Genomic DNA, 27,920 nt, shown 5'->3' with positions numbered 1-27,920 from the left:
CAATATGAACCAGAAAGCACTGGGAGTTTTCTATGAGATAGATCTTTTTCTAGAAAGCAAAAGGAGAAACACACCCCTGCTCATTGATTAAACTGGCAGGAAACCTCAAGAGCTAAACAGTTATTTATTTGTTTCAACAGTCACCAAAATCTCAGCTTTAAACTTCAGTTAAAAGAAAAAGAAAAAAAGTGCCTGAAATTAAAAGAAAATTCTATTCCAATAATTTTCCTTCAAAAGCTCATTTTAAATATCTTTTCTTGTGTACCTGCTCTACTTTGATTGGGTTTTATAAATAAAATGATCCACTTAAGCTGTTTTGTGGACATTGAACTGTTTTTGCTGGCTACGCTACTGCACTCTTGCAGCTTAGGTCACTCGCTCACATGGGTATAAAATTACAGCTGCCAATGGCTAACTTTAGCTCAATTGTGTTTTAACCTTATGCAAATTGAGGAAAAACCTCCTTTAAAATGCAATAAATTTTAATGAACTTCAAGAGACTTTAGCAGCCATTTGCATTATTCTTCAAATTTCTTTAGTATGTTTTCAATCAAAACACAGAAACCCCACAATAATTTTCCGCCTTAAACCTCGCCACCTACCAAGCAGTCATCAGCTCCTTGGCAAAGTAAGTTCTCCATAACACTGGAAAGCCTTCTCTCTTTATGTATATCAAAACAAAGATAAGAATACACAGACTTTTTGTTTGTTTGTTATACATCACATTAGCTTACAGCAGAGCTGTTTCTGTGGGAAAGCTACATGAGGTCTCCCAAAGAGAAAATAAACAAACAGGGAGACAGACACTGCACTAGCTGTAACCCTCCTCACAGCAACACCAGCCACCATGACTCCAGCAAGAACTTTACTGGATATGTGACAATTCTCTTTCAAATTTCCTATGTTCAGCTCTTAGGTATCAGCAGATTCAAAGATTTTAATGAGTTTGTAATTCCAGTGATCCACATGGAAACCTGCACAGCCAGGCTATGGACACCATGGGCAATTGAGCTCCCATCTATGTACATCTTCCATCCTAGATGACAATTGTCAGAAATGTATTTCTGAGCACAGAAGTGTTGCATCTGCTGTCACCTCATGGAGATGGGGTTATGACAATGTTGCAGTGGCATCCCTGGGTTGTGACTGGAGCTTCCAAGTACAAAAGCACAGACATCACTATGAAGCTAAAATGACTGAACAAAGACAGGAACAGACTAAGGAATCCTCCATTACAAACATAATCCCCTACAGACTCAGACAAGACAATCCCAATCAGGAGCTGTGTAATGACATGACCAATACATGACAACTGTCTCAACTATGACTTTTCTTTGGACTGTCAGACAATTCAGGGCATCAACACAGGGGTATTTCCCCCTCTTATTCTTCCCTGTATCTTTCCTCTAATTTTTGTTTTCCTTTCTTCTTAGCTTTTAAGCACCTTGCAGCCCAAGAGACACAGTAAAAAGAAATACAATCCATTTTTGTTTTCCTCCATTTTTACCTTTTTGAAAAGGTAGTTCATCACAGACCAATCTATTAATGTTAGGATTTAAATTTTCCAGCATTCAAAAATCCACCACATTTCTCGTTAAAAGCAACATTGGATTTCATAATTTTCCACTTTTTATTCTTCGTCATCTTGCATTTTTGACGTGAACAAGTTTCCAGAACTATCCACTAAAAGCCAAAGCACTGGAGCACTTAGAAACAAGATGGTGAAACATACACAGACATAGATTCTAACAAATTGCAGCTGTAATTTCATATTGTGCCTGTGAATATGCCATCTACATGCTTGAGTGCTTGATTAGGTTACCCTGGACACTAAACTTAGCTCCTAGGTCAAGCACAAGCTGCATTCATTTGCGTGCTGGCAATGAGTGGAGGCAGTTTGAGTTAACAGAACCTGGGACATATTTTTTAGCACACTAAAATCCTGTCTACAGGTAGTTGATGCCCAAGAACCAATTACTCAATTACTTCATGATAACTGTCCCCAAAATGTCTTAATACAAGCCCTATAGTATGCCAAACAGACAAAGAAAAATAAAGAAAAAAGCAAGAATGAAAAACAAAAAAAAAAAAAAAAAAGAAAAAGAGAAAAGGATGGTCTCCATACAGAAATAAATGGAATTTATGAAGAAACAGTCTTTATTCTATTTTTGAGTGTCGTGATCTGTTAATCAAACTGCAGTATTTCAGCATACAAAGTTTATATTGAATGAGACACTTAGCCATATTTGTTTGCATTTAGGAAGAACAAAAAAGACTTTGCAGTTAGCAACTTTTTAAAGAGCCATAAATACAACTATCCTCAGAGATAAAAAGGTACATTTCAGTTGCATTTTGCTGTTCAGAACAAGAAGATTGTTCTTTAGCATATCAGGAATAAACCAGACATGCATTTGCAGCAAATATTTATAAATTCCTAGATGTTGCGAAACACTGAAATCTGAATGTGCAATAAAAGGCACAAATGTTGCTGGCTGCATCATGGATAAAGGTTGGAGATTCTGCAGTTTCTTGAATACACACACACACACAAGAACTTCTCATCATACATTACAAATATTTCCACCAGAACCATAAGTATAAGCAAATATCTTAAATGTTTCCTCTGAAACACTGAAAATATTTGTTCTGAAGACCTATACTGCATCATTCTAAAATAATTTTTAAGTACCTTTAGTTATTGTGAGCAAACATAATAATCCAAATTGCAGGTTCTGGTTGACCTGGCCTTGAAAAGGGAGAGAATGAAGGCAAATGAGGACCCTATTTCACTCCCAAATTCCACACTTCAGTGATACTTGATTTTCACTGCATTGAACATTTCCCCATCAGACAGAGTTCCCTGTTTTTCTTCAAATCATTGTCATCTGCTACAGCCATTTCAGCAGAGCAGCTGAGAGCATATAAACACACATTAAATGTATATTTTATATGTACTATATTTCAAAGTCGAGCTTTGAACTCTCTCAGAAGAGAATGTTCCCACTGTTGTAGCGACCCTGCCCAGGCACTCCTCAGCAGATGTGGCTTTGCACTAACCCCACAAGATGCAGTCACTTTCAGAGATGTTACAAATAATTATTGCATCATCAGCTTGGGTAGCTACCAAGCCCAGTCCTTTGTTTCTGAAACACCAATACCAATTCTGTATTGGTACATTTTATGTAAACTTCTGAGAGGTTGCAATTGTCTACTTTTTGCCAGGTTTTCATCTTTCTGGTCAAAACTTCTCCATTTCTTCCACATGTAGATACACTTCCTTCTGTGACAACTGCTTGAGATACCCTCTTTGAAGAGAATGTGAGACAAAACAGTGCAAAGAAAAGTAAGCATTAGTGCATGCTATCTGACACAGCTAAAATCCACCCAAATGGGGCTTTGAAACTTGCTGTCTTTGCACCTCCAGATATCTTCACTTCTTCTTCTTCTATGAGAGGTTTGTTGCTAGGGAAGTCTGGATTGGTCTGCAGCATGATGATCAACTGATGCTGTTGACATCATGAGTATGAAAATGCACGGCAGCAACTTTCTTCAAACTCAGTCAAATACCAAACCTATTTCTGTTTCTCCAAAGCCACAACAAAACCAAAACCAAAATAAAACTCTGCCAAAGGAGACCAAGCTCAACCAGCTATTATTTCCTTCTCTTAACTGCTCCAGCATCCTCCAGGAATATCTTTAACGCTGGACTTCTATCACATAGCTTTGAGGAAAGCTTCATATCTTGCCTGCCTTGTTTTGTGACATCGAGTCTCAGTCTACAACAGCTCCACCTCAGACAGTGCCAGAAATCCAGCTGCTCCCAGAGGAAGGCAGTGAAGCAGTTAGAGAAACACTGGCTAACGTGAGGAATCAGTAGATCAAGGTGGTTAACAACAGCTTTCTCCTGGATCAGCCAAACTGCATTTTAAACCTGTGTGGTTTTATTTAAAAGGAAGCAACCAATAGAGTAACTCAGAATATAAAGAACACACTGAAATTTAAATATTAATGAAAACCTTTGCATGTTTGTTCACAAGCAGAAGTTTCCACTTAGTAAACTGGGTGAAAGAAAAGTTGTGTCACTGAATGCAAGAAAAACCTGAAGCTCTTCAGAAGAGAAGTGCCTAATTCCTGCTGAGCATTGCATTTGCTGTAATCGTGGGAAAAACAAGCAGGATAAGCCTGCCTGGAGACATGTCTACATTTCAGAGAAAAAACATGGCTTTTTAAACTTTGTAATCTGTTCTTCAATAAAAAAAGTATTTATTGTTAATATCAACAGATTAGCATGTAGCTTCTGTTAATGTTTGTTTATAAACAGCCACAACACAGGCAGCCTTAAATATCCAAGTTAAACATTTAAAATTCTGATAAAACAGTAAGAAAAACTCCACTCACCAACATTTCACAGAATCATAGAACAAATTACCTTTTATAAAATATACTTTACTTCAGTAATAACAGTTTGGAAGAAAAGTTGTGTTACTTCAAAAAAGTTTAAAACCTGCTCACTTTCAGAAGAGAGCAACATACAGATGAAAACATTCAAGATTCTTACTTGTGCAGAGTATAAAAAAGATGTAAGTTACATGTTTATATTAATAAGAGTGGAAACAGCAGACATTAATGACATTACATAGCATTCTTACCCAGCAACTAGAACATATTTTCCATCTGGTTGATCCTTTAACCTTTCCAGCAGGGACAAACGTACTTTGGCTTTGGTTTGGCCATAGATCTCAATTTCATCTGTAAGCAATCCTATCTCCTTGGCAAGTACATCAACAGCTTTTGGACTCTGTGCTCGGGAAATCTCAATATCACTGGAAAAGAAAACAAATAGGGGCCAGGAGATTTCTCTCAGCTTAGGTGGTCGACGACAGAGCACTAAACAACAGCAAATAATCCAACAATGGAGTTACTGTAATGAGTTTTTCATTTCTCTCTCACATTTTATTAACCAAACCTAAATATTAGCTAACACCTAATATAACATTGAAAATCACGTACAGTGTTTGTTAATTGTTACAATTTCACAGAGAGCTCTTGTTTAATCAGATTCCAAATATTACATAATGCTTTCATATCGAGCTAGAAACGTGTCTGCTAGATGCTCAAGCATGTCCCAGTGGAATGGCTGTTTCTGGGTTTGTTTTTCCCTTTTGTTCTCCTCCCTCACAGCATATTTCAGCACATACAATTTACTAAAAAGTGCATGCATTCCTTGGCCAACAGTCACACAAACACATGTGCTGAACCCAAAGCTCGTGCACGCGGCGCCTTTCATCTGAGGGCAGCACCAACATCACTACTCCCCCACGAGGGCACTAAAGGAAAGAAGGCATTTGAAGACCAACTCATGCACTTCTAAAACACAGCTAAACTAAGAATGGTCACAGAGCAGGAGTCTAAAGCATGGGGCTCAGCCAGGACATCCAGTGACCTTACAAACTACCTCCAGCAAGGGCGAGCGGCAGTGCACAGATTGCCAGAGGGGATGTGGCTGCAGGGGACACTACTGTATCTGCAATTCCTGACCTGGACGACCTGAGGTCTTTGGATTTAATACTCCATCATGGATTTTTCCTTTGTGAGCTTGACCTAGCTGCCCATTGGGTCCACATAAGTGTGTAGCAGCTGTAAGCTCCTGCAGCATGGGAGCCTAGGGGCTGGCAAACAGGGTATGAAGAATTGTCTCCTTGGGCTTTGAATTGCTCACATTACCAGAAAAAAATTACTTTCAGCCTAACCAGGCTAAATTTCTTCCTGTAGTTTCAGTTTATCACAGTTTATCTATCTTTATTTTAAAGACAGAATCTGGCAATGGCATGAAAGTTCATGTCCTGATCTTTCAAACATTCTGCAAGACCTTAAATATCCAGTGAACATAAAACTACTACCAGATCTCAGCCCTGTGTGTGGACTTTGGCCATTCTGCATCCACCAGCAAATGATCAGTCTGTGCCAACTTAATCTCTTGCAATTCTTTGAGAAAATCCTAAACTGGCTCCATTATTCATTTATAGTTCTCAAGTGTCCCCCTTTTGCAGCCTGCAGCTGCTAAGTGAAACCCAGAAACCATCGACCCAAACAATGACATAATCCAGTACTACAGGACAGAGAGTTACTCAATCATAGAACTAACCTGGAACCTGCTTTATTTCAAAGACATACTAAGTGTATCCTCTTTCATAGAAGGATATACCTTTGGCTTCTTAAGGGTGACTTCAAACAGCCATAAAAATTTAACAAGAACACAAGATGGAGTGGCTTACAAACACCACATGGCAAAGACCAGCTGAAGTTTTCACGCAGAACTTACTATATGTAAACAACTCAAGTCCCAGAAAATTCTTCCTGAGTTGATGGCAGTGTAATCCCTTAAAGATCTAAGAAAGGGAAGTTTTCAGGGTGACTATTCTCCTACTAAAATAATCAATGCATACAGCAAGAGGAGAAAGATGTAGACTAATATGACAAAGGTAATTTGCATTTTTTTCCTCCAACACTTTTCTAAAACACAGGAAATTAAAGATTTGGTTATACCTGGACCTTAGAAGTCTGTATTTGTTCTCTTTTAATCTGACAACATATTCTCTGTATTGGAAATACCAGAATTATTCAATATGCTAAGTTTTTCAGTATTGCAGGAGCTGTGCAAAAGTGGTTCTTCTGCATGAATGAAAACTGTTAAGCAAGAAGTCCATCACTGACAATGCAAAGTGATAATTTATAAAATGCAGAAAAATATAAGAGATGGAGGAAGGTTCTACATCTACTCACCTGATATTTATTTTTTTTTGCTGCTTACTGTTAGAAATTTTTCCATTCCATTTCCAATATATTTGGAAATACTTCAGCCCAGATCTCATAGAAATCAAAAAGCAGATGTTCTTAGTTTTAATGCTTAAGCAGCTTTGCCTCACTTTCAATGAAACTCCATCTGTTTCTACACAACATGGTGTATTGCTGCAAGCTTACATTTTATTACAGGATACTTCCTATCTGAAGGGTTTCTTTATATTTAAAAGAAAAAAAGACAAAGCTATAGAGTTAGCAGATAAATGCAAGTATAATATACTAATTATATATACTAATTATATAATATATATTATACTATACATATATATGGTGTGTATTTATATATACACACACTGTTATTTATTAATTATGTAATTATTTATGTACTAAACACACAATGTCATAGAGAGGGTTGGGAATACTTTTTTTGAAAGTTTTTTTTTACCATCACACTCATGACATCGCATATTTTAATTGTATTGTTTAAGGATAGGGTTTTTTTTGCTTCAATTCTAGAAATGTTACATGCTAGCCCAGAAAAAGCTCAAGCATTTCTGTCCCCTTGTGCCCCTGGTTACAAGAGAAAACTCATTCTTTTGGCATCTCTGGTGTAAATCACATTTGTGTCCATTCCCATTAAACTGTTTTAAGAGACAGTGAAAAGCAATGCTTAAAAAATACAACATTTTGTCACAGCTTTCCAAAAAGACACCAGTAGGATTCAGAATTACAGAATCACAGAATGGCTGAGGTTGAAAGGGACCTCTAGAAGTCATCTGGTCCAACACCCCTGCTCATGCAGAGGCATCTAGAGCTAGTTAGTTGCCTATGTCCAGGAGGCTTCTGAATATCTCCTAGGATGGACACTCCACAACCACCCTGCACAATCTGTGCCAATGTTTGGTCACCCTCACAGTGAAGAATTATTTCCTGATGTTCAGATGGAGTCTCCTGGAGCTTCCTTCAGTTTGTGCTCACTGCCTATGGCTTGTGCCACTGTCATTGGCTTCCACTGAAAAGAGCCTGCTTTGTTCCTCTCTGTGTCATTGTATTTAGACACATTGATGAGATCCTCCTCTCCTCCAGACTATGCAGTTCCATCTCTCTCTGACTTTATTCCGGTGTGAGGTTCCTTTAGGATCTGCAGAAGCAGGCGTACCAACAAGCACAAAGGAATGCTGACACTTTCCTCACTTTCAAGCCATTGGTTCCCTGCTCTGTCACCCAACTCACAGCAAAGCACTTTAGCACAGTAAAGAGCTCAGGCTGCTTTAAATGTCAGAGATGTCAGCGATCGTGCCAAGGCAGACCTGAAATCCCTGAGGCCCAGACAGGGGCCTTGGGAAGTGAATGACAGGAACTGATTGAAAAGATTCTGGCTATGAGAATAAATATGCTTCCTGCTTTTCACACCCACACAGGAATTTAAAAGTCTAATACAGAAGAAAGTACTTCTACGGAGGGAAGAAAATAAATACAAACTCAAATGCCATTGCAATTACTGAGCCTTAACTAAACACCTTCCTACTTCAGGGTTTAGCCATTAGGAACTTCTTGTCTTGTATTTCTGCTGGTGTTGCACAAGGCTTCTCCTACTTCTGTCAATGAAACCTTCCACCTTTAGATCCTCTTAAAATAAAGCTTGGCTCCAATGCATATCATCAAAGTAAAAATCGACAGCAAACAGAAGCACATGGCCACGATGAAGCATACAAGAGAACAGCACAACATATAGTCCACGTGAGATTAAAAACTGCACAGAATATTTTTAGATTGTTACACTTGCTTCCTCTTTTTAAAAATATTTTTCATTATTTTTTCTTTAAAAAGCACTTACCTGGGCACTGGGGAGAGGGGCTGCAGTTTCAAGCAGTGGAGGTCCCACTTCCTGTACTGCTGGGACTGGATCCATCGCTCCATGTTTTTTACCATGTTCTGATTTTATAAAAGCAAACAGCAGACAACAGCTGCATCATAAATGCTGAACATTAACTTCAAACCATCTCTAGAGTACGTTGAAATAACTTCTATGGCAAAGGCTAACAAAAAACCCTGAAACTTAAAAATTTTTCCATTTCATGGTTTTAGGACAAAGTAAGAGCCGCTTTTCTATTGTTTGACCACATTTCAAAAAGAAACAACTCCATTAACACATGCAGAGCAGAGTCTCTAATTAGGCAATTGAACATTTTATTCTGGTAAGTTGGAGAATTTCTTTCTCTCACGCCTTAAAAATAATGGAAGATACTGATTGTTCATTGATTGACTCATGTTGTTCCCAAAATTAAATAACAAACTTTTGGACTCTCTATCCATCATAATGCAAAATTGCAGACAGATACAATTAATTTTCACAGTCTTACCAGAGTGAGTGGCAGTAGCCTATTGAGACAAGTGCTTCTGCCAAGCTTTACTGTATTAACCAGAATTAAGAGATATCTGATTTTTAATTTATCTTTCTCTAATTAAACGTAATTTTATTCAGATAAATGTAATAAATCAGATAGGTATCACTCTATCTGATTAAGAGTTGCTATTAAAATGGAAGTCAGATAAGATGTTAGAAAGAGCAAAACAAAAGTTAAAATATAAACTGTAGAAGAGATTTCTGCAATTTACAGAAAGAACAACAAATCTACAACAATGAAAGATACACCAACCTGCATTCTCATTGCTACTACAAGAGAACCAACAGTCTTTTCAGCAGCAGGGTTGTTCTGCTGACCACAGTTGTGTTTCTCTGAAAAATACAAGTATTGCACTAATAAATCACAAATCCTTTTTGAGTGGGAGCATGTGTATTTGAAAGTTACGTTCAAATCAAAAAATTCTGAATGCTGACTTGAAATTTAACAATATTACAGACAAAATTATAGGTGGCTTCAAATGAAATCACCCAGAAAGATGAGTATACTATGAAAATCAGAAAGTAATTGTATGCTCTGAAACATATTACACAAACTCACACAAAAAAAATTCGCACAGCTGTTTCTGAAAAGCTACATACATTCTTAAACAGAACACATAAATGAGCATGGTAAAGACTGTCTTCTCTTTGACATACACATTACAGTGAGGGAGAACAATGAAATGATCACAAATACCATACAGGATTATTATAACTTGGAAACACTATATGCAAATCCTTTTGAATAGCAACAATTATCTTCATCAGCATGATATTAAAAGTAGGCATTCTACACAATTCAGAGTGACTTCAATTTCAGAGACAGTTAGAATTCTTTCTAGTAGCAATATATCAAATGATAAATCATACATTAGCTACCCCTGTTAAACACAGTATTTTGTAATTTTGCTGTAATCCTTCTTCTGGCTTTTTCTTCTGTTGTTGCTCATTGACTTTTATCTAGGCACAATTTCTCCAAAATTCACATCCTAGCCTCTGTGGGCCAAGGCCATAGCCATATTCTCATAGCCATATTCTCATAGCCATATTCTCATAGCCATATTCTCAAGGCCATAGCCATATTCTGAAGGGCGTAGACATAACTGTAATAGAAAAATAACAACTGTATGCTGACAGCTTTAACCTTTCTGCCACAGGGGAACTGAAGTGCAAACCCTGACCTGGTCAGGCTCTTGCTCTGTTCACCCCTTCTCTACTGGTCGTAAAAGGTTCACATTTCCTTGCACAGTCACCCCTCCCAACAAGGGTCCTAGAGCAGCAGGGCACAGAACACTCAGACTGGAGACAGGGTGGCAGCTACAGCCCACACTCATCACTGAGGGAGCAAGAGACCCTCTCTGCAGACACCCTCAGCCACATTCCGTGTGTTTCCCGACCCTTTCTCCAACTTTCCTGCCAGCAGGCATCTACACATCAGTGACAAATTTAACCCAGCTGAAGGATATAATCCTCATATTAAACTCTAATTAAGAAAGTGTCTGAAAAATCCTTCTACTTGCATTAACCCTTGCAATTAAAACAAACAAACAAACAAACAAACAAACAAGCAAACAATTTCTTCTGGAGATGCTCAACTTTAGATTTAGACAGAGGAGTTTTACTGGAATAGTCTATTACAGTCATAAGCTGACTCTTGTTGCTTTGGGACCAGGCTGGGAGAGCTGCCAAACAGACAAATGAAGTAGGAAGAATGAAGTTTAAAACCCCCTTTCAGACAGCTGTGCTTTACAGAAACATTTTGACTTTTTATGTTATTTGGCTTAATATGACTATTTTTATCAGGGCAGAGTTAGCATGTGTGTAAATACATTTTAGAATTAGACAATTCCCTTCAATAAACTATTTCTCTCAGACTGCCTATGCTACACAGTCACCCCACAAATGGCTAACCAGGCTTTTACAGGGGTGAAGGTGAAACTAGAGGTGAAAGTCATGCACGCACAGAGTTAGCAAGACAATCACAGGATTGCAACAGCTCTCTTAGGATAAATTTTCCAGATGGAAGCTGGAATAGCACTCTCTTCTTTGGACTATGATCAGATCAGCTGAACTTCAGACATTGTGCTCCCTCCTCAGACTGATACCCTATTGTGCAGGTAGACGAGTGAGAGCTGCTGTCAGGTGCTACCTATCTGCTCAGGCAGCTTAGAATAGAGAAAAGGTGGGGAAATGGTTGAATTTCCCACTAACATACTTAAACCATGTGGGCTTCAGCTTTCAAGTGATGCCAAAGGAATTGGACATCAAATCCCAAATAATTCTGGCATGCTTAAGTTTTGTTCAGAAAGTTATTTTCATTTCCATACATTTACATATAAGGAAAATATTCCTGCAAGACACTACCAGCACTCACCTGATCCCAAGACTGTCAGTGCAACAGAAGCAGATGTTGCACTGACAGAAAATTGCAGAATGATTTAAAACTGTGATAATTTAAAAACCTTTGATAAAAAAAACCCAACATACTTTAAAAAGAATTGCCACTTTGGAGTGAGCACTTTTATCTCTACTCTCCTGATTTACAACATTACATTTCCCCAATTCAGCTACATCCTTGCAAATTCTGACTGCTTTTAAAACATGCGGTGTGTTAGACGACCTGTACACCCACACAAGTTGGAAATCCAGCCACCATCTAGCAAGAACAAAAGTTACTTCATGACCATTATTGCTTTCAGGCTTCATTTAGCTCCTGCGACCCCACAGATGTCAAGTCGGACATTTCTAAAGCAAGAAAAAATCCAGAACAATTTCCAAGCACCTCAGCCAGATTCCATGGAAGTCAAGAGTCAGTTATAAGATTCAGTTGTTTCTCCAAGGTCACAACTACTCCACAGTTGGTTTTCCACAAACATCTTGCAATTAAACTAAGTGCATTCTTCCTGTCAGACACCTGTGTTTCGTGTACCTCTCTAGAAAGCCTTGAGACCAACATTTTTACAGCTGGTATAATGCCTTTTTGCTGTCATTTCGGAGTTTCTCCAAGGTTCTGGCAACCTCAAAAGCATAACCATAAAGACAGACAGACATTTGGTAGATTAGTTCCATTTAAATTATCTTGATAAAAATCTCATGCTGCCTTTCCAAAAAAAATGGAAACAAAGCGCATTGCTACAACTTGAAAAATGCAAACAAATGTATATGCTTATGCCAAATCTTACATTTCCTGCATTAGGAATGAATGATTCTGTGGTATGTAATGCAGTTCTTCTAACACTCTTTTAGAGAACTTCTTTAGAGCAACTAAGGAATATTTAAGTCTTAAAATGTAGCATGCAATTATACTGTTTAACTTTTAGATCTGTGAAGGCTCAGACTCCTCAATGGAGAGAATTAGGTGTCTGAAAGGGGGACTTGCAGCAGGCAGCACACAGTTCTGGGAGAGTCCAGTCACCCCTGCTGCCCACTGAGGCTGCACAGAATGGCTTATCCCACCCTGTCAGAACCACCCCAAGTCTGCCACGTAAGAGGTTTCTACTTACAAGATTAAAATGAAGAATGGAGATTCTTTTCAGTTTATTGATTTATAGGTATGACTGCTGTACCACCACTCCCTCTCTTCTCTATTTCTTTCCTTTTCACCCCCATTCCTCCTTCATGTAAGGCTGTGTCATACTAGCAGGCTGGGTACCTGCTGAAGAGACCTGTGTGCCAAGCCCTGCCTTACGTTTACTTAACATTTATATCCAAAAATCCCTAGGGGAAGCAAATGGGCATTAGAGATGCAAGGAGTTTCCTAGTCACTAGTCCAGGAAAAAGAAAACATGTATTATTTTTGGGCAACTTGTGCAGCATCAGGAAGGGACAAGGCTCGGTACCCACCCGAGATCCTCAGTAGGATCACAGATCTGCTTCGGGAGGTGGACAATGAATGTCCAAATGCCTTCAGACCATCAAGTGAATAATAACCCAGTTCTCCACACCTGCAGTGTCTGTTCAAGTCAGGGGGATATCATGAAAGACAAGGAAATAAATCTATTGCTAAAGCCATGCTTTGCATGGGAACAGCAGCTGCTTTTTTATGATCCTGATTTTGCATCAGCTCTGCATGGAGTGTCTGCTTAATTTGCCCTTAGAGAATATCCCTAGTTTAAAACCCATGCAATTAGGTTTTCTCAGCTTTATGCCCATTTCCACTATTTTGTACCAATAGATATCAATCCAGTACACTTGTGATAAGATTAAGAAAAAACCCAGATTAACCTGTCATGATATCTATGTACTTCTTAATTTTCCTATTCATTTGCAGCATAATCTCATTGGGATGCTGAGCAGTCAAGTTCAAATACACACCAAAAACCTAGAAAATATCCAAAGACCTTCAGAGAATTTTAAGAAACCTAAGAGATGTAAAATTACATGTTATTATTATTACTACATGTTATTCTAGCAGCACAGTAACTTCTGGGAAAATTTCTTAATTTTATTCCTAAGAAAATTCTGTAATATTTTTTCAACTGAGAAATTATGGAGCACATACACCCTCCACAACAAGTTAGGGGAAAAGGAAGGAGATTAATTCAAACCCTTTTTTTGTAGGAATAGTTACTGCGGGAGACATTCTGCCTCTTTTTAACTGCACACGATTTCTGTACTCCCCCTGCACCACTCTCTGCAGACAGTTTCACAGCACTTTGCAGTTGATATTTATTCCCTTCTCCTTTTCCTATATTTTGGGTGAGTCCACAGAAATCACAGGATAAGACACTGTACAAACCAGCACTATGTAATAGCTCATCTGATGACCCAAAACTCTTCCCTCTGAACTCTCTGAATCCATTGGGTCACCACTTATCCAACCACCCTGGTATGAGGAATCAGTTCCAACCTTTCTTCTCTCACCTAACATCTTTTCCCTATTTACACATCAGAGAAAGGTGTACACATGCCCTGTACACACACCTTTAAAGGCCCTCCAGCAGAGATGCAGCTTTCAACCACACTAGGCTGTCACCAAGAGGCCACACACATCTCAAAGGCTCACTGTCCACCACTTGCAAGAACTGTTCCCTTTTATCACCTCTTACCTGACAGAAGGCCGTGAGCACAGTTGATAACGGTGGCCCCGGGCTTTATCCAGCTCACAGGAACATCACTGGGCTTCGTACTGCAGAACAGCACCACGTCTGCCTGACGGAGCTAGGGACAGCCCAAAACACCCCCAGAAACAAAACAAACATTTCATCTTAGATATACACACTTAGATATGCATTCTAAAAATATTCAGACTTCTACAGCAATAGCCTTTTGAGCTATTATAAATAATAGCCTTTTTACAGACAACAAGAACAAAACAAAGATCCACATTGATAGTTTGATTCCTACCTGTCACGAAACTTAAGAACAGCATTTAAAATTAAATTAGGTAAACAAACTGTGAGATCAGGTGAGTGAGGTCAAAGTAAGTATTAGTATTTAATGGGGATTATATCCTTCCAAATATAAAGTTCTACCATTGTCCTGAAGTCCAAACTAACTTGAAGAAAAAGAGGGGTTGAAGACAGTAAATAGGCATTTATAAAGAGTACAGTCAGATTCCCTGACAGCAGAAAACAATGCCAGCTGACAGGGATGCAGGATGAACCCTCCTGTGAAGATCAGTGGCTTTGAATTCCAATTAAAGCATTTTCTCCCTTCTCCGTTCATGTCTGCTAATCACTGCTCCTCATTTAGCTCTGCCTGGCGGATGTTGGAGCAAAAATGTTTACTACAAAAATACTTATAATCAAAGACATAAGTGCCTTTCTTTCCCCACTTCCTCCGAAACAGGGCCCTTTACCAACTTTTAGAATCACCATGAGATAAGGGACAGCATCAGAGGCAGACATATTAAAATACACTAAAAAAGCAAAACACAGACACATCATTGCCTTAAGCCTGACTGTAAAAATTACTTCAGAAATGCAGTAGTTTCGGTAATATTTTGGATAAATGCAAATAAATTCCAAGTGTCACAAACTCAGTGAGCCACTCTCCAAATTGATTTGTGACTGACAGGCATTCCAGCTTCTTTTTTGGCCAAAAGTGCTTTGACACAACCCTGCCCAACACTCTTGCCAAGAAAGAACAGCTACAAATCTTGTCAGGATAGCAGGTTTTTGGCACAGCTGAGCATCCAGGAGGGGAGAAGAACATAACTGCTGCGGAAAAGGCAGAAAAGTAGAAAACCTCCATCTTCCCCTCAGAGGACACAAGGATGACCTAACCCTCCTTAGAGATCCCCATGTGGAAACAAAGCCAGAAGTGTGGGAGAAGATCCACTTGCTTGACAAATGACTAATGCAATGAGCTGATTCAGGCTTCAGTCACATGTCCAGCAACACTCCTGTGATTGCCTGTGCTCAGTCATTCAGCCTTTTTCAAACTGGTCACACTCCTGAGTCTGGTGCAAATATCAGCTTACACACCACTCCTGGAAGGCCACACAAGTCACAATGCTTGACCAGTGTCAGGTCAAATTATACTCAGAAATCTGCAAGGAAATCTGGATAAAAAGATGCTGTAATGCCTCATGTACCAAGAATACCATGCTGAAGGTATTTCCTTTCAAAAGAAGGAAATCTCTGCTGTAACAGTCAACATCAACACAGAGAAAAACAGTGATTTTCTGCAGTTACGTGAGCACAGCTTTTTTTTTTTTTTTTTGCGAGGAAAAAAATAATTCATATTTTTGCAGCAGTTATAAATCATATTCTGTAAGTCAAGATGCCTTTCCATGCAAAGCCTCTGGGACAAGGACTAAGAGCTTTGCACACCACTTAGCATCGTGAATTGATGAACAAGTTGAGAGCTGTATGCAACAAGTAATAATTCTGATGAATGTTCAGCCAACATACTTATGACAGAATTGATTCAATGTAACTGTAATGTCAGAAAACAACTGATGGAACCAAATACTCATCTCTATGACTACCGACCCTAATGCTGAAAAATGTTTTTAACAGCTGAACACAATTACTTTTGTAGCCAACATTAACACTGTTTCGGATAGCTAGCATCGCACATACTCATAAATTTTAGCAGAAAACCAGATGGACCTGTCATCTCACTGCCCTGCCCCACCTCCTCCATGAAAAAAGTTGCATCACATGGCAGCAAAGAGTTGTACCACAGGTTAAAGACACACTGATTTCTCAGAGCTTTCCTGAGTGTAATTTCCTTTCCCTTATTTCACAAAGAAAACAATATTTTATGTGCAGCTATTGAAAAAGTTCCGACAGAGTTAATAAAATATATCTATCACAAACATTTTTGAGAATTTTTTTTTGCCTGTGAGTATTCTTAAAAAGTATATCCAGAAACTTCAGAGAGCAAGTCCACTTAAAGCAAAATACTCATGTACAGAATTTTGCGTATCCTTGGAAGAGATTTATGTGACCTCCATTAGGAAATATTAGTTTCACTTACAGGAAGTTGTGCCCGTGCCTCCTTTGCTTTTAGATTTTTCTCTCTTGCCCTAATCTATCCTTTTGACTGCCTGTTTAATCACTAAAGCAAGAAGCAAGCCTTTGGATGAGTGTTCAGGGTCAACTCCTACATCAGAAACTGATTACAGAGGTGAGAGATGGAAAAGTCCTATGAAATAATCACATTTAGCTTCCCCCAGCAAATGCACCACAGTCCCTGGACAGAGGACACAGAGGACACATCTGACAGGAACCAGATGCTACAGGCAGCCATAGCCAGAAGGTCAAGGAGATACCCATGAGGGAGAACATGTGGCTGCCTGCCTCATGCTTCCTGGACAGCAAGGCTCCATTCCATCAGGCTGGCTAGAGGAGGGAATGACAAGCATCAGGCCAAACCCTCCTTAATGTACTAGGCAACAGGCTGGAGACAAAGTAAGCCAAAAGTCCAGTAGTATCCTGCCTTCTCACCGGTAAATGTTTTTTCAGTTGGGAAGAGCTGTGCCAATAAATAATCTGCAACCTTACCTCATAATAAAATATGATCCCCTCCACCAAGATTTTAGTTGAAGCAGATTAAGAAGCACCACCCATTCCCAAGACAGAACACCAAATGTTAAAACAACAATACAGACTTTCCAGCCAAGTAATAAATGATAATGACACAAAGTAGCTGTATATTACAGATCACTGAAACTCCATTTTGCTGTGAAGTCTGCATAAAATTTTCATTTTCCCATAGTTAAAATGGACTTCTACAAGAGCCATTTTTAAAGGCATGATCAAACAAAATAAAAATTAAAATTAACAATTGAACTGTAAAAGCCCCCAGAGTCCTGGGTATTAAGCTAGGCTGTACAAAATTGAAGAGATGCAATGAGGAATAGGAATTTGATTGATAGTTTTTTCACAACTCTCTTTATGAAAAAAACCTCCTTGCACATCAGTTTACAGATCAGGCTCCACAGCAATTCTAATTACTTTCTGAGATCTTGAAAATTTTTTAAGTCAATGACTAGTTTCAGGTACTTTTTTCACCAAGGCATGTACTAATTACATGGTTTCTTCCAGCTTTCCCTGCCACGTCACCCTAAGTGCGCTTGCCCTACACAGTGCACAAGGAAATCAAGCCCACACCTCTGCTGTGGGCTCAAGCCTGCCACTATGATCCACACTTCAGCAACTGCTCCTCTACCTTACAGACAGGGGAATACATTTCAAAATTACAAGGAACAGAGATGATGTGCATAAGATGTTGAAATGGAAATACTTTGTCTGCATCATCATCTTTAGAAACGCTCATGCAGCTTCCCTATTCTCTCCTCTTGCGGAATCCATGTGCCTCGTCTCCTGTTCTTTCATGCTTACAATACAAAGTGTATTTTTCTGCCCATAACAAGAGTCTAGGTCTTACCAAGACAGCAAAACTAGGAGAGCAAATAGCTAAGAGATGTTTAAGAGTTTGAAGCTCAAGTGTTGGCTCTAAGGCAAAGCACATTATGGCAAAAAAGTTCTTTTTCAACCTGAAAAGGCAACTCCTATTCAGCACTCCTACTGAACCACTCTCACACTTCTTAACCTTGCTTTTGCAAACAATTTTTCTATTCCTAATTACACCTAGACAGACCAATTCTCACATCTTTTACAAAAAAATTATAAGATAGCAGCTCCCATAAAACAGGCATGATGTGGTTCACACACGGATTACATTAAAGTTGACGTGCTGAAATAATGATTGACTGAATTTAGATGACTGAAACAAAATTCTGTTTTCTTACAGACACTAAGTATTACCCATGTTTTGGCAAGAAAATAATCCATTTTTTTCCAATACAAATCTACTTGACAACCTCCCTTCAAACTAGAAATCATAATTCTGACACAATAAAGGATTAAATGCATCAGCTCCCATTCTTCAGATGTAATACTGAACTGACTTTCGGGGAGTCACATTTTAAAATTACAAGGGAGATGTCCCTAACAGTATGTCACTAAGTTGCTCTTCAGGCACAATGCTCTGAATGTGCATTGGAGAGCACATGAATGGTAACATCTTAAGTATTTCCTCTAATATGTTTGTGTCTTTACCTCTCACTTTGTAACTTCTTTTACATTGAACATATCAGTGTAAAAAGAACAATGTTTCTTCATGACAACTTTGCACAGATGTGTCAGAACCTTCTAAAATGCATTCTTGCATTTGTTAATTATTTGAAAACCCAGGAAGCTCAACAGTTCTGAAGGACATGACTCAGCTGTGCCCTGAGAACTGAAGTCAAAATGGAAGAAAAAAGAAATATTAATAATCTTTTCAACTTAACAAAACATGAAGTGGGGCGGGAAAAGAACATTGAAACTGTGTCCATTATTTCAGATCAAAGCAATGAAATGAAAATGCACCTTTATTTATTTTATTCAATTTTCCTGACATAAGACTGAACAGACTGGCTTTAAAGGAGCACACTGAGTCAGATAGTAGATAGCATTATGCTGTTTGTTAGGAGAGCTACCCCTATATTTTTACACTGTTCCTAAGGTGGACTAAAACATACTTCCTCTTGATTGATCATTTTCAAAATATTTTTGCAAAAGTGCATGAGAAGCAATAACAAGTCCATAGCAATACAAAACCTTATCCAAAAAACCTGCAAACTTAGTGTTGTGTAACTCATTTAAATTAAAAGAATTTCTAAAGAAAACACTTTTGTTATGCTGTCCTTTTTAAAAAGAAGAACAAATCAGCAGAGCTAGTCTAAGGTAATACAGTAACCACTTAAGAAAGGCATTACATCATTAAGGCCAGGGTTATTGCTTCAATGCAAATAGGCCAATGGATTACAACAAATAACATTCCCCTGCCCTTAAGATAAAATTCTCCTTTCCTGTTATATACTGCAAAACAAATGCATCCTCGTGGAAAAAATCATACTCTTCATAAATTTATCCCTCACTTCCTAAGTGAAGTTTTTATGCTACCACAGGTTACACTTCCAAACAACAGCACAGAAACTGTCGCTGTAGAGGTGTCCCATTCAGAGAAAGGAAAAGTTAGTGTATTGTGCAGGAAAAACAGAACATGAATTGATTCTTTCAAGTCTTTGAAAAACTTAAACATCAACTAGCACATTTTCTTACTTGAAGTTCAAATAATAAAAAAATCAAGAGAAGAAACCTGCTGAACACTAAAGCTGTTTCTCACAATCAGCATTTTAAACAAGCAGAAAAATATAAATTCTACAATCATGTTATCTAACAACATTGTAGTTCAAATACAGGTTGCCAGAGTACTTCATTGTTTGGTTAGAAACTTGTGCTCAGTTTCTGACTCTCCAGCTTCTGGGAATATGAAATAGGATAGTTTTCCTTGCACAAATTAGATTTTATCAAGGAGCTAGAGTTTACTATCAGAGTGACATCCAGACAGCTCAGCACAGCTCTGGGATTACTGGCGACATGCTGCTCCAGGCTCACAGGTGAGGAAGAAGGTAGGTTCCCTATGGGCTCTGCTGATTAGTTCGGCAAGAAAAGTACAAACTATTTCACTGCCAAAAGTTAAAATGAACCTGGGAAGACTGAAGTGCATAAAGCCTCAAACTTGGGCCTCCCATTCTGTTTCCCATCAGTGGCCTGGTCCAAGAGGTAAGCTATGGGGAATGCCAAAAAGCAAAGCATGATTATGGGAAAGCATCTGGATGGAAGGAAACAGAACTCTCTCCAGCTATTGACAGCACTGCACAAGCAGCTCTGGGCCCAGTCCAGATTTTTTGCTGTGAACCAGTGGAAACACCTCTGGCCACCCTGTCACCCACCCCATCCAGCCCAGAGCAGTTCCCTAGCACAACCCCAAGCAATGAGAAATAACTGAGGAATGAGACATGGCAAGGATCAAGTTCACAGCACTCCATCTCCCAGAGAGCCATATGTTTCCTAAGTGCTGTCAGTCACTTAAAAGCCCAGAGCTGAGACAAGCCTGACAAAAACATCCACAGCTGTGAAAACACGGCTTTGCCAGAGAACTTTCTATCACAGCTGCTCCAGTTCGTTTCCTGCTCCTGTCTGCGCTTCCAGAGCCCGGAGGCCATGGTTTTGCCTTGGCTGCCACCCTGTGGCACGGGCTGTCCCACAGCAGAGCTGTCCCCAGCACCGCTCCCCGCCTGGCAGCCTGGCCCTGGAGCTCCGGGCACTGCCACCGCCTGGACCTGCTGCACCTACCCCAGTGACACTGCAACCCCAGCTGGAGCATTCTGTGAAATCTGGGACTGAGGAACAAACATTAAGCTTCACAGGAAGTCATTCCATCCTCTAAGTTGTGTCTATAAGCTCTGCAAAAAGCAGCCAGGGAGACTATGCAAATCCTTCGGTTCAATGCTCCTGGATTTCTTTGAATCCTTTTTCAGTTCTCTCCAAAGATAAAGGTTGGGAATTTCTTTCTCCCAAGAGCAGCAACACTTGCAAACCTTTAGGATACAAATCCAGTGGAAGTAATTTCATGCAGAGACAGTATCACAGGACAGGAGAAAAAAGAGGGCATTTCTCTTGCATAGAGAGAAAGCAAAAGGGAGAGCTAAAACATTCGTTTGATTGATTCCTTCTCTCACATTTGTTTGTCAGATTCCCTCTCTTCTTGGTGTAAAATAATGAAGTTAGCAGAAGCAGCTGCTGTTACATGTAATATTCTGGTAAAGGCCAGATGCAATGCAAAATGGTTTGCACCATTTCTGAGCAAGCAGGAAGGAGAAAAGACCCTAACCCACAGTGCCACCTGCGACTGCTGCCTCCCTCTTGGGAACGGCAGCGAAGGGCAGGATTGTCAGGTGGACAGCTGGCAGGGATGAGCAGACAGTGGGGATGCAGATGAGCCCAGGCAGACAGAAGAGCGCTCACCTCACTCTGCAGCTGTGGAGCTTTCCAGTGGCAGCTGAGGACGGCGGCTCCCTCGCGCTGCAGCACGCTCTGCAGGGCAGCAGCCTCTGCCCCGCGCGCTCCCAGCAGCAGCACCTTCTTCCCACCTGTGTGACACAAGGGAAGAAATTCAGCCACCCCCAGCCCAGGGCACAAGCCCCAGCAGCTGCATGGAGCTCCCCCCAGGCCAGCCACGGCCGCAGCACTGTGGAAGGAGCTGCAATGGGGCTCAGAACGGGGCAGCGCCGTGTGCCTGCACTACTGCAGCAGCTGTGCCAGCACGGGCAGCTCTTCTGGAGCCCGTGCAGTGACACAAACCACAGGCCTTAAGGAGATTCCTGGTGACTCTCTAAACTCTAGTAAGCAAATACTGTTCTTCTGGCTTTCTGGTATTTTGCACAAATCCTTTCATTCATGTTTGTTACTAAATACATTTCACCTCCTGTTTACAGTTCTGCTACAGAAATCCTCGTTTCAACAATTATGAGTCGCTGTAGGAGAGTCAACTTGTGAAACACGGCCTTAAACCAACAGTGTCTTCACACACAGCAAACCTGCTTGTTTAAATCTGCCATTTCAGTGTCAGCACTGACATGACACAATCCAAACCAAAAGATTTGCTCAGCAGCAATTGACAGGCAAACCTGGGCTTCTCCAACTGATCACACTAATTAAAATAGTCAAGTGAAACCCCCAAGTGATGCCTATATTTTCTGTTTGGAAGACGTGTTTTGTGTGTCTTCAGTGAAACTGACCCCTGCCTAATACCAGAAGCCTGAGACCTGCTTCTACAAATACAGCATTCAGATCTCACTGAGCAGAAGTCCTCCTCACTAGCAGGAGACAAACACATGTCAGGTAGGAAAGCAACACAAAATAGAAGACACAACAAGGTCAGATTATATTTGGCTCCCAGTCAGGATTAAAACTGAGTAAATAGCTAGGCTACAATTAATGTAATGATTATGAGAGAAGGACTCACCTACACCTCCAAGAAGCTCCATCACAGCACACACTGTAGGAGGAACTAGACAGTCACAGACATCACCATGTACCAAGTGTCCTAGGTTTACACTGGATAATCTGCAGTGGAAAAATATGGCAATTTAACAACAACAAAAAAAAAGAGTTTGTGTAACATAAATCCCCTGCAATGCTTGTAACATGGCTAAGAGCTAATCCCAAGAGCAAACATCTCTCACAAAAGCAAATCCTTTGATAGTCATGTACTGCAGCTAATTTGTATCATCCCACACCCCAGTTAGAGAAACACTGAGCCTCAAGAGAGGCCAGGAAAGGGATCTGAGTTACAATGAGTGACATGATCCCACAATACAGCAGCAGCTCTTCACTTGTCACACTGGGCTACCCACACTGGGCCCAAACACTTCAGTGGCCACAGTGAGACCAGACCACTGCTGCCAGAGCCAAGCTGGCTTAGGAGGGGCAACCCAGCTGTTTCCACACTGCACTCCACCCTCTCCCATACAGAAGGATGCTCCAAATGTTCCATTCTCTAACAATCTCCTGTATTCCACATAATGGAAAGGTAACTAACTTGAAGGATTTTTAGATTTTTTTTTTTCCCTGACATGAAAAAAAAAAAGAGAGTGGGATTAAAAAAAAATGGTAACAGCCTGCAGCCAAGAGCAGGAAGGCTTCAAAAGCAGCAAAATGGTAACTCACAAAACTATATTACACCAGCGGTCTCTTCTGAGAGCAGTACAACTCAACACTGATTGGCAATCTGTGCTAATGGGTCCAAACTATTATAGCTTACTTTCTGACCACAAGAGAGTGCTGTAAGGAAGTTAAAACCATCTCTGCAATTTTTCCATCAATCCTTCTTGTGAAAATTCAATACTTTGTGACTACCACTTGTATTACTGAGGTACTTTCTTTAAAATTTAAAATTCTGCCCTGAATATACATTATGTAAAAAAAAAAAAAAAAAAAAAGAAAAAAAAAGATAATGACCAAAACTACTTCAGCAAAAGACTCAATTTTATCACTGCTCAATAGCACAGCTAGACACATTGACTGAGGAATCCATTAATGAAAAGCACAGGGGAAAACTAATTTTACAGAGCCATCAGGCTTGTGCCTGCTAATATTATTTCTCAGTGTTCCACTTACCCATCCACATCCTTCTCTGGTTTCACAGCATTTAATACCTTACTGCTATATAAGCTTTCTGGGAGGTCAAGAGCAAGGCCCTGCACGTTAGGATCCTCATTAAGTCTCAAGATTTCACTGACAATCTAGGGAGTTAATAAAAAGCATTAAAGATTAGAACAACAGATAAAAGGAGAATCTGATTAGAATGAGGTAAAACCTGTAATTTTTTTTCAATTACTTTATGGCCACCTTGGCTTCCCTTGCTTATTACTGCAAATTCTAAATGAAAAAGCAATAACCTGCTCTACTCAGTTTATTATCAGTGGCTTACCAAATTAAGCCACCCTGACTCTATTCTCAACATCTTGCAAAGTAAATATGTATTATGTGACATTATGCTGCCAAAAGCAGTTTGTGTTTCACCGCTCCAAATATCAGCAAAAGCTTGTCACTGTAATAGCTTTGGAAGATGTTTTTAGAAGCTGGATGCCTTAGTTAATACTTAGTGCAAAACCAAAAAGGATCAGATCATGTCTCAATACAGGGACAAAAAGTTGTAACACTTGAAAGAACAATTATACAAAAAAAAAATTAAATTTATTAAACCAGCATATATGGTTAGCAATTTTTCTTCTCAAAACACCCTGATCCTAAGAGCTGGCAATTGCCTTGTGGAGAACTTATGTTGAAAAGGCACCACAGGGAAGTTTATGAATTTCAAGTACTGAACCAGATGCAAGTTCAAGTGGTTTATAATTGGTCATATCTGACATCTGAGACTGCACTACCTACCCCTGATTCCTTCCTCTCTAAAGTGTAATGCTGAACCATGCTATTTTGCTGTGACCAGAAAGAAGAGAATAGAAGAAAACATGTCAAAGTTTTTTTTAAGTGAGAAATGTCATGCAAGCATGTCTTGCCATCTTATATATAAGACCAGTGTGCAAACATCACAAAGCTTTATAACAGAATTGGATTAACATCCAACAGAAAAAGGACTGTAAGTAGTTTGCTTTTTTTCCTGAACTAATATCATGACTTCTTAAAATACTTTTCTTGTAAACTATTCATGGTAATTGTGAACTCTATTACCCAAACACCTGATATGCAATCAACATTAAACTAGGGGAATTATGCAGGAGTTAGATTAGCTGCAACTCTGAACCAAGAGAACCTACTATTTTCATGCTAAATACAGCTTCCACAAGCATGTCACTGGTACAGAAATGCCTCTTCAGTTTCCTGACTCCTGAGGCAAAACCAGGCATATCTCTTAAGGTCCTATGACACTTGACAGCAACAGGGCTGGTATATACATTGCACTAGAAAGGATGATGTACCAGTACATGGACATGAAAACATCTGCTTTTTTCTTCAAAAAACATTGATATGCTACAACATGCTGGGGGTCTACAGAGCAATTAAAACTTCAAGCTGTATTTCTGCCTCCTGGGAAAGTAATTCGGTTTTCCATCTTAATTGCACCTTACTTGAATGCAAGTAAGTTTCCATCATCACAGCATTTAAATTACTTAGAACTCATGCAGAGCAAAGTAGCATACTATTAACTTGCCTTTATTGTACACAGAAAGTTATGGCAAACCCCAGATGTGCATGGTATTGAAATCCCTCCCACCTTCCCACACCGGGGAACATAACTGAGATGTGGATTTTAGTAGATGAAAAAACCTGTCATAGTGAGTAAGCAAGAGAGTAAGCAAACCATGATGAATTTTATTGGAAGTAACTTCCTTTAAATAACAGAAATAACCCAAATTTCTCTTTAAATACAGAGCTCCACTTTAAATATCACTTCTAAGATACTACTTCAAAGTAACTGCAACTCCTGCCAAATAGTCACTGGATTTTACCTATTTCTCACCGTGTTACTCAATAGATAAAACACATTTACCAACAACAAATTGTATTCATTTTTTATTTCAAAAGCCCACTCTTCTTAAATGGGTAGATGACTATCTGTAATCTACAAAACTTCACAGAAAGCTCCTTTCAATGTATCTGGAAGCAGTTCTCAAGGTTACACTGCAAGGCAGTAACATTTTAAGAACAAAGTATTCCGAAAAACAAAACAGTACACAGAATTCTCAAGCCTGCAGGATTATCAAACTTGCCAAGCACGAGGAGGCCAGCTGTGAACAGTGTCATCTTTTACTGTACATTCCTTCACTGGTTTAACTTTCATATGGTTATCTATATTTAAAAGTTACCTAAAAAAAAAAAAAGTTTATCTATATTCAAGTGCTATGCCTTCAACAAAGTAAAGAATTCAGGCCTCTAGTGATTTGGGGTGGATGTTTGTTTTTTAATACATAATTGAAACATTAGAAGATCAGTAGGCAAATTCAACACCCCCCTCCCTCCCCCACATAATCATATAATCTGTAATTTCCCTGATTACATATAATCTGTAATTTGGGCAATAATCAGGTACAGCCACAGGAGCAGCTGCAGGAGACAGGATACCTGAGCTGGGATTAAACACCAAGCACAAAACTGAAACATTGCTCTATTGATTCTGCCCCAGCTTGCCAGGGAACAGCAGATATTCCCATTAATTCTCTTTTTTCTCACACTTGCCAGTAAGGGGTTAATATTTGTTATTTAAACCAAGGCAATCCTAAGCCAAATTTGAGTTACTAGAGGTTAGTCAAAATAATAATGAATGCCAGTAATAAATAAAAGTTTATGACAAAAATGGAAAAGGAAGACTCAGGTACATCAGTTACCTCATCCTTGGTGCTGCCTTCAGGAAGACAGATATGAATAACACGTAGACCAATCTGTTAAAAAAAACCACAAAAAACTTAAAATTACCAAAGGCAAGTAGCTCATGATTATTAATAGATGTATCAGCTAAAGCTTACCTCTTTTGCAAAGTTCTTGTTTGCTTCTTGAAACAACTGGTCATTGCGTGCCTTGGGGAACAAAACAGTAACTGAGTTTTAAAAGAATACATTTTAAAAACGAGTACACTGATGCACGCGTCTATGCAAGAAACACAGTAACAATGTCTGTGCCTAAAGATATTCAAACTAACAAGAAACAGTTCTAAGTAAAAAGCAGAAGGCCATCCCTGTTAATCCCAATAGTTCAAGACTGCTGACAGTGATAAAAAGAGCGTTTAAAAGCACAGGCTTCATGGAGAGGGGCAACTCCTGTTAGGGAAGGAGGGCTTGCCCTCTCTTCCCCACCTCCCTGCACTGCCAGCATCCCACTCCCCAAACGTGGCAGCAGAGAAGCTGCTGCACTGAGGACACTGTGCAGAGCCCACGCTGTGCCAAGGAAGGAGAGACAGGTCTAGGACAGCTCAGCAGCCTCTCCCCTGTGACAGTAAAAGTGGGACTGCTGACTCTGACTGCTCAAGAAGCTTAACTGGGATGGAGCACCTGGGGGTACCACACTGTCCCCTGTAATGTCCTTGAGGCTGCAGCACTGGCAGATGAACACTTACCTTGTATGAGTGCAGAAAGTCCCTGCCCTAAACCAGTTCCTATCAAAACCCAGTGAGCAGCAGAGGTGGGGCCAGAGCTCAGCACATAGGCTGGCAGAGCACAAGGGCAGGACAGGAGATTCAGGGAAACCAGTGGTGCTTTGCTGAGTTTTGTGGGCAAGAATTCCACTGTTAAGCTGGATTCTGATGCTTTATTTTACTTTTCAGTATCAAAAAAATTAATAAGAACACACCAAACATTTTTTGCTGTTGCACAGCTCCAACCAAGGTTCAACATGGACAATAAGCAACACAGGTATCAATTTTGGCATAGATTCAGATCCAGTTGACTCAAGAGGAAAAGGACCATCCTAAAATCATTCCACTGCAGGTTCAGTCTGAATTCCTCATTCCCAGACCTGCCAAAGAGGGGGTGCCCTGTCATGCTGACCAACATTACTCAGGAGTGACTGGCAAAGGAGATAATTTCACTGTCCTCCCTCTGCTCCTCTGGGAAGATGTGGCACTTGGGGAGTTTAATCTTAGGGCTCTGCCCGCATTACTGGTAGACCAAAGCAAGTTTTCTTTCCACCAACAAATACACATTTAGAATGGGCTCTGCTTCAGTCTTCACAACCAGAGCTAGAGTGACTGGACAGCTGGAGAACAGGGCTGGGGTGAATTTTACCCAGAAGGATCTAAGCCACATATTCCTACAGCCACCTCATGAGGCAGACCAAGTGGGGTAAACAGGGACAAGAGGGACATCCCTTCCATTGTGCCAGTGTAAAACATGCATGTGGCCATGCAGAAA

At 39.8% G+C, this 27,920-nt stretch overlaps 1 protein-coding gene across 1 annotated transcript in view; it reads right to left on the bottom strand.

Moving 5' to 3' along the window:
- The window catches only part of MTHFD1L (methylenetetrahydrofolate dehydrogenase (NADP+ dependent) 1 like), a 145,015-nt gene that overhangs the window by 114,447 nt on the left and 2,648 nt on the right, over positions 1 to 27,920 (bottom strand). The window contains exons 3-11 of the mRNA XM_086877226.1: positions 26,541 to 26,591; positions 26,403 to 26,456; positions 23,674 to 23,798; positions 22,520 to 22,620; positions 21,520 to 21,644; positions 14,257 to 14,368; positions 9,462 to 9,541; positions 8,639 to 8,736; positions 4,650 to 4,823 (exon numbers count right to left, since the gene is read on the bottom strand). Of these exons, the coding sequence (XP_086733352.1) occupies positions 4,650 to 4,823; positions 8,639 to 8,736; positions 9,462 to 9,541; positions 14,257 to 14,368; positions 21,520 to 21,644; positions 22,520 to 22,620; positions 23,674 to 23,798; positions 26,403 to 26,456; positions 26,541 to 26,591 (920 nt within the window). The remainder of the gene's footprint in view (positions 1 to 4,649; positions 4,824 to 8,638; positions 8,737 to 9,461; positions 9,542 to 14,256; positions 14,369 to 21,519; positions 21,645 to 22,519; positions 22,621 to 23,673; positions 23,799 to 26,402; positions 26,457 to 26,540; positions 26,592 to 27,920) is intronic.

Source organism: Cyanistes caeruleus, chromosome 2, assembly GCF_971803275.1.
Source record: "Cyanistes caeruleus chromosome 2, bCyaCae1.hap1.1, whole genome shotgun sequence".
Lineage (NCBI taxonomy): Eukaryota > Metazoa > Chordata > Aves > Passeriformes > Paridae > Cyanistes > Cyanistes caeruleus.
Note: the sequence above shows the minus strand (reverse complement) of the source record. Positions and strands in the feature narration are given on the sequence as shown.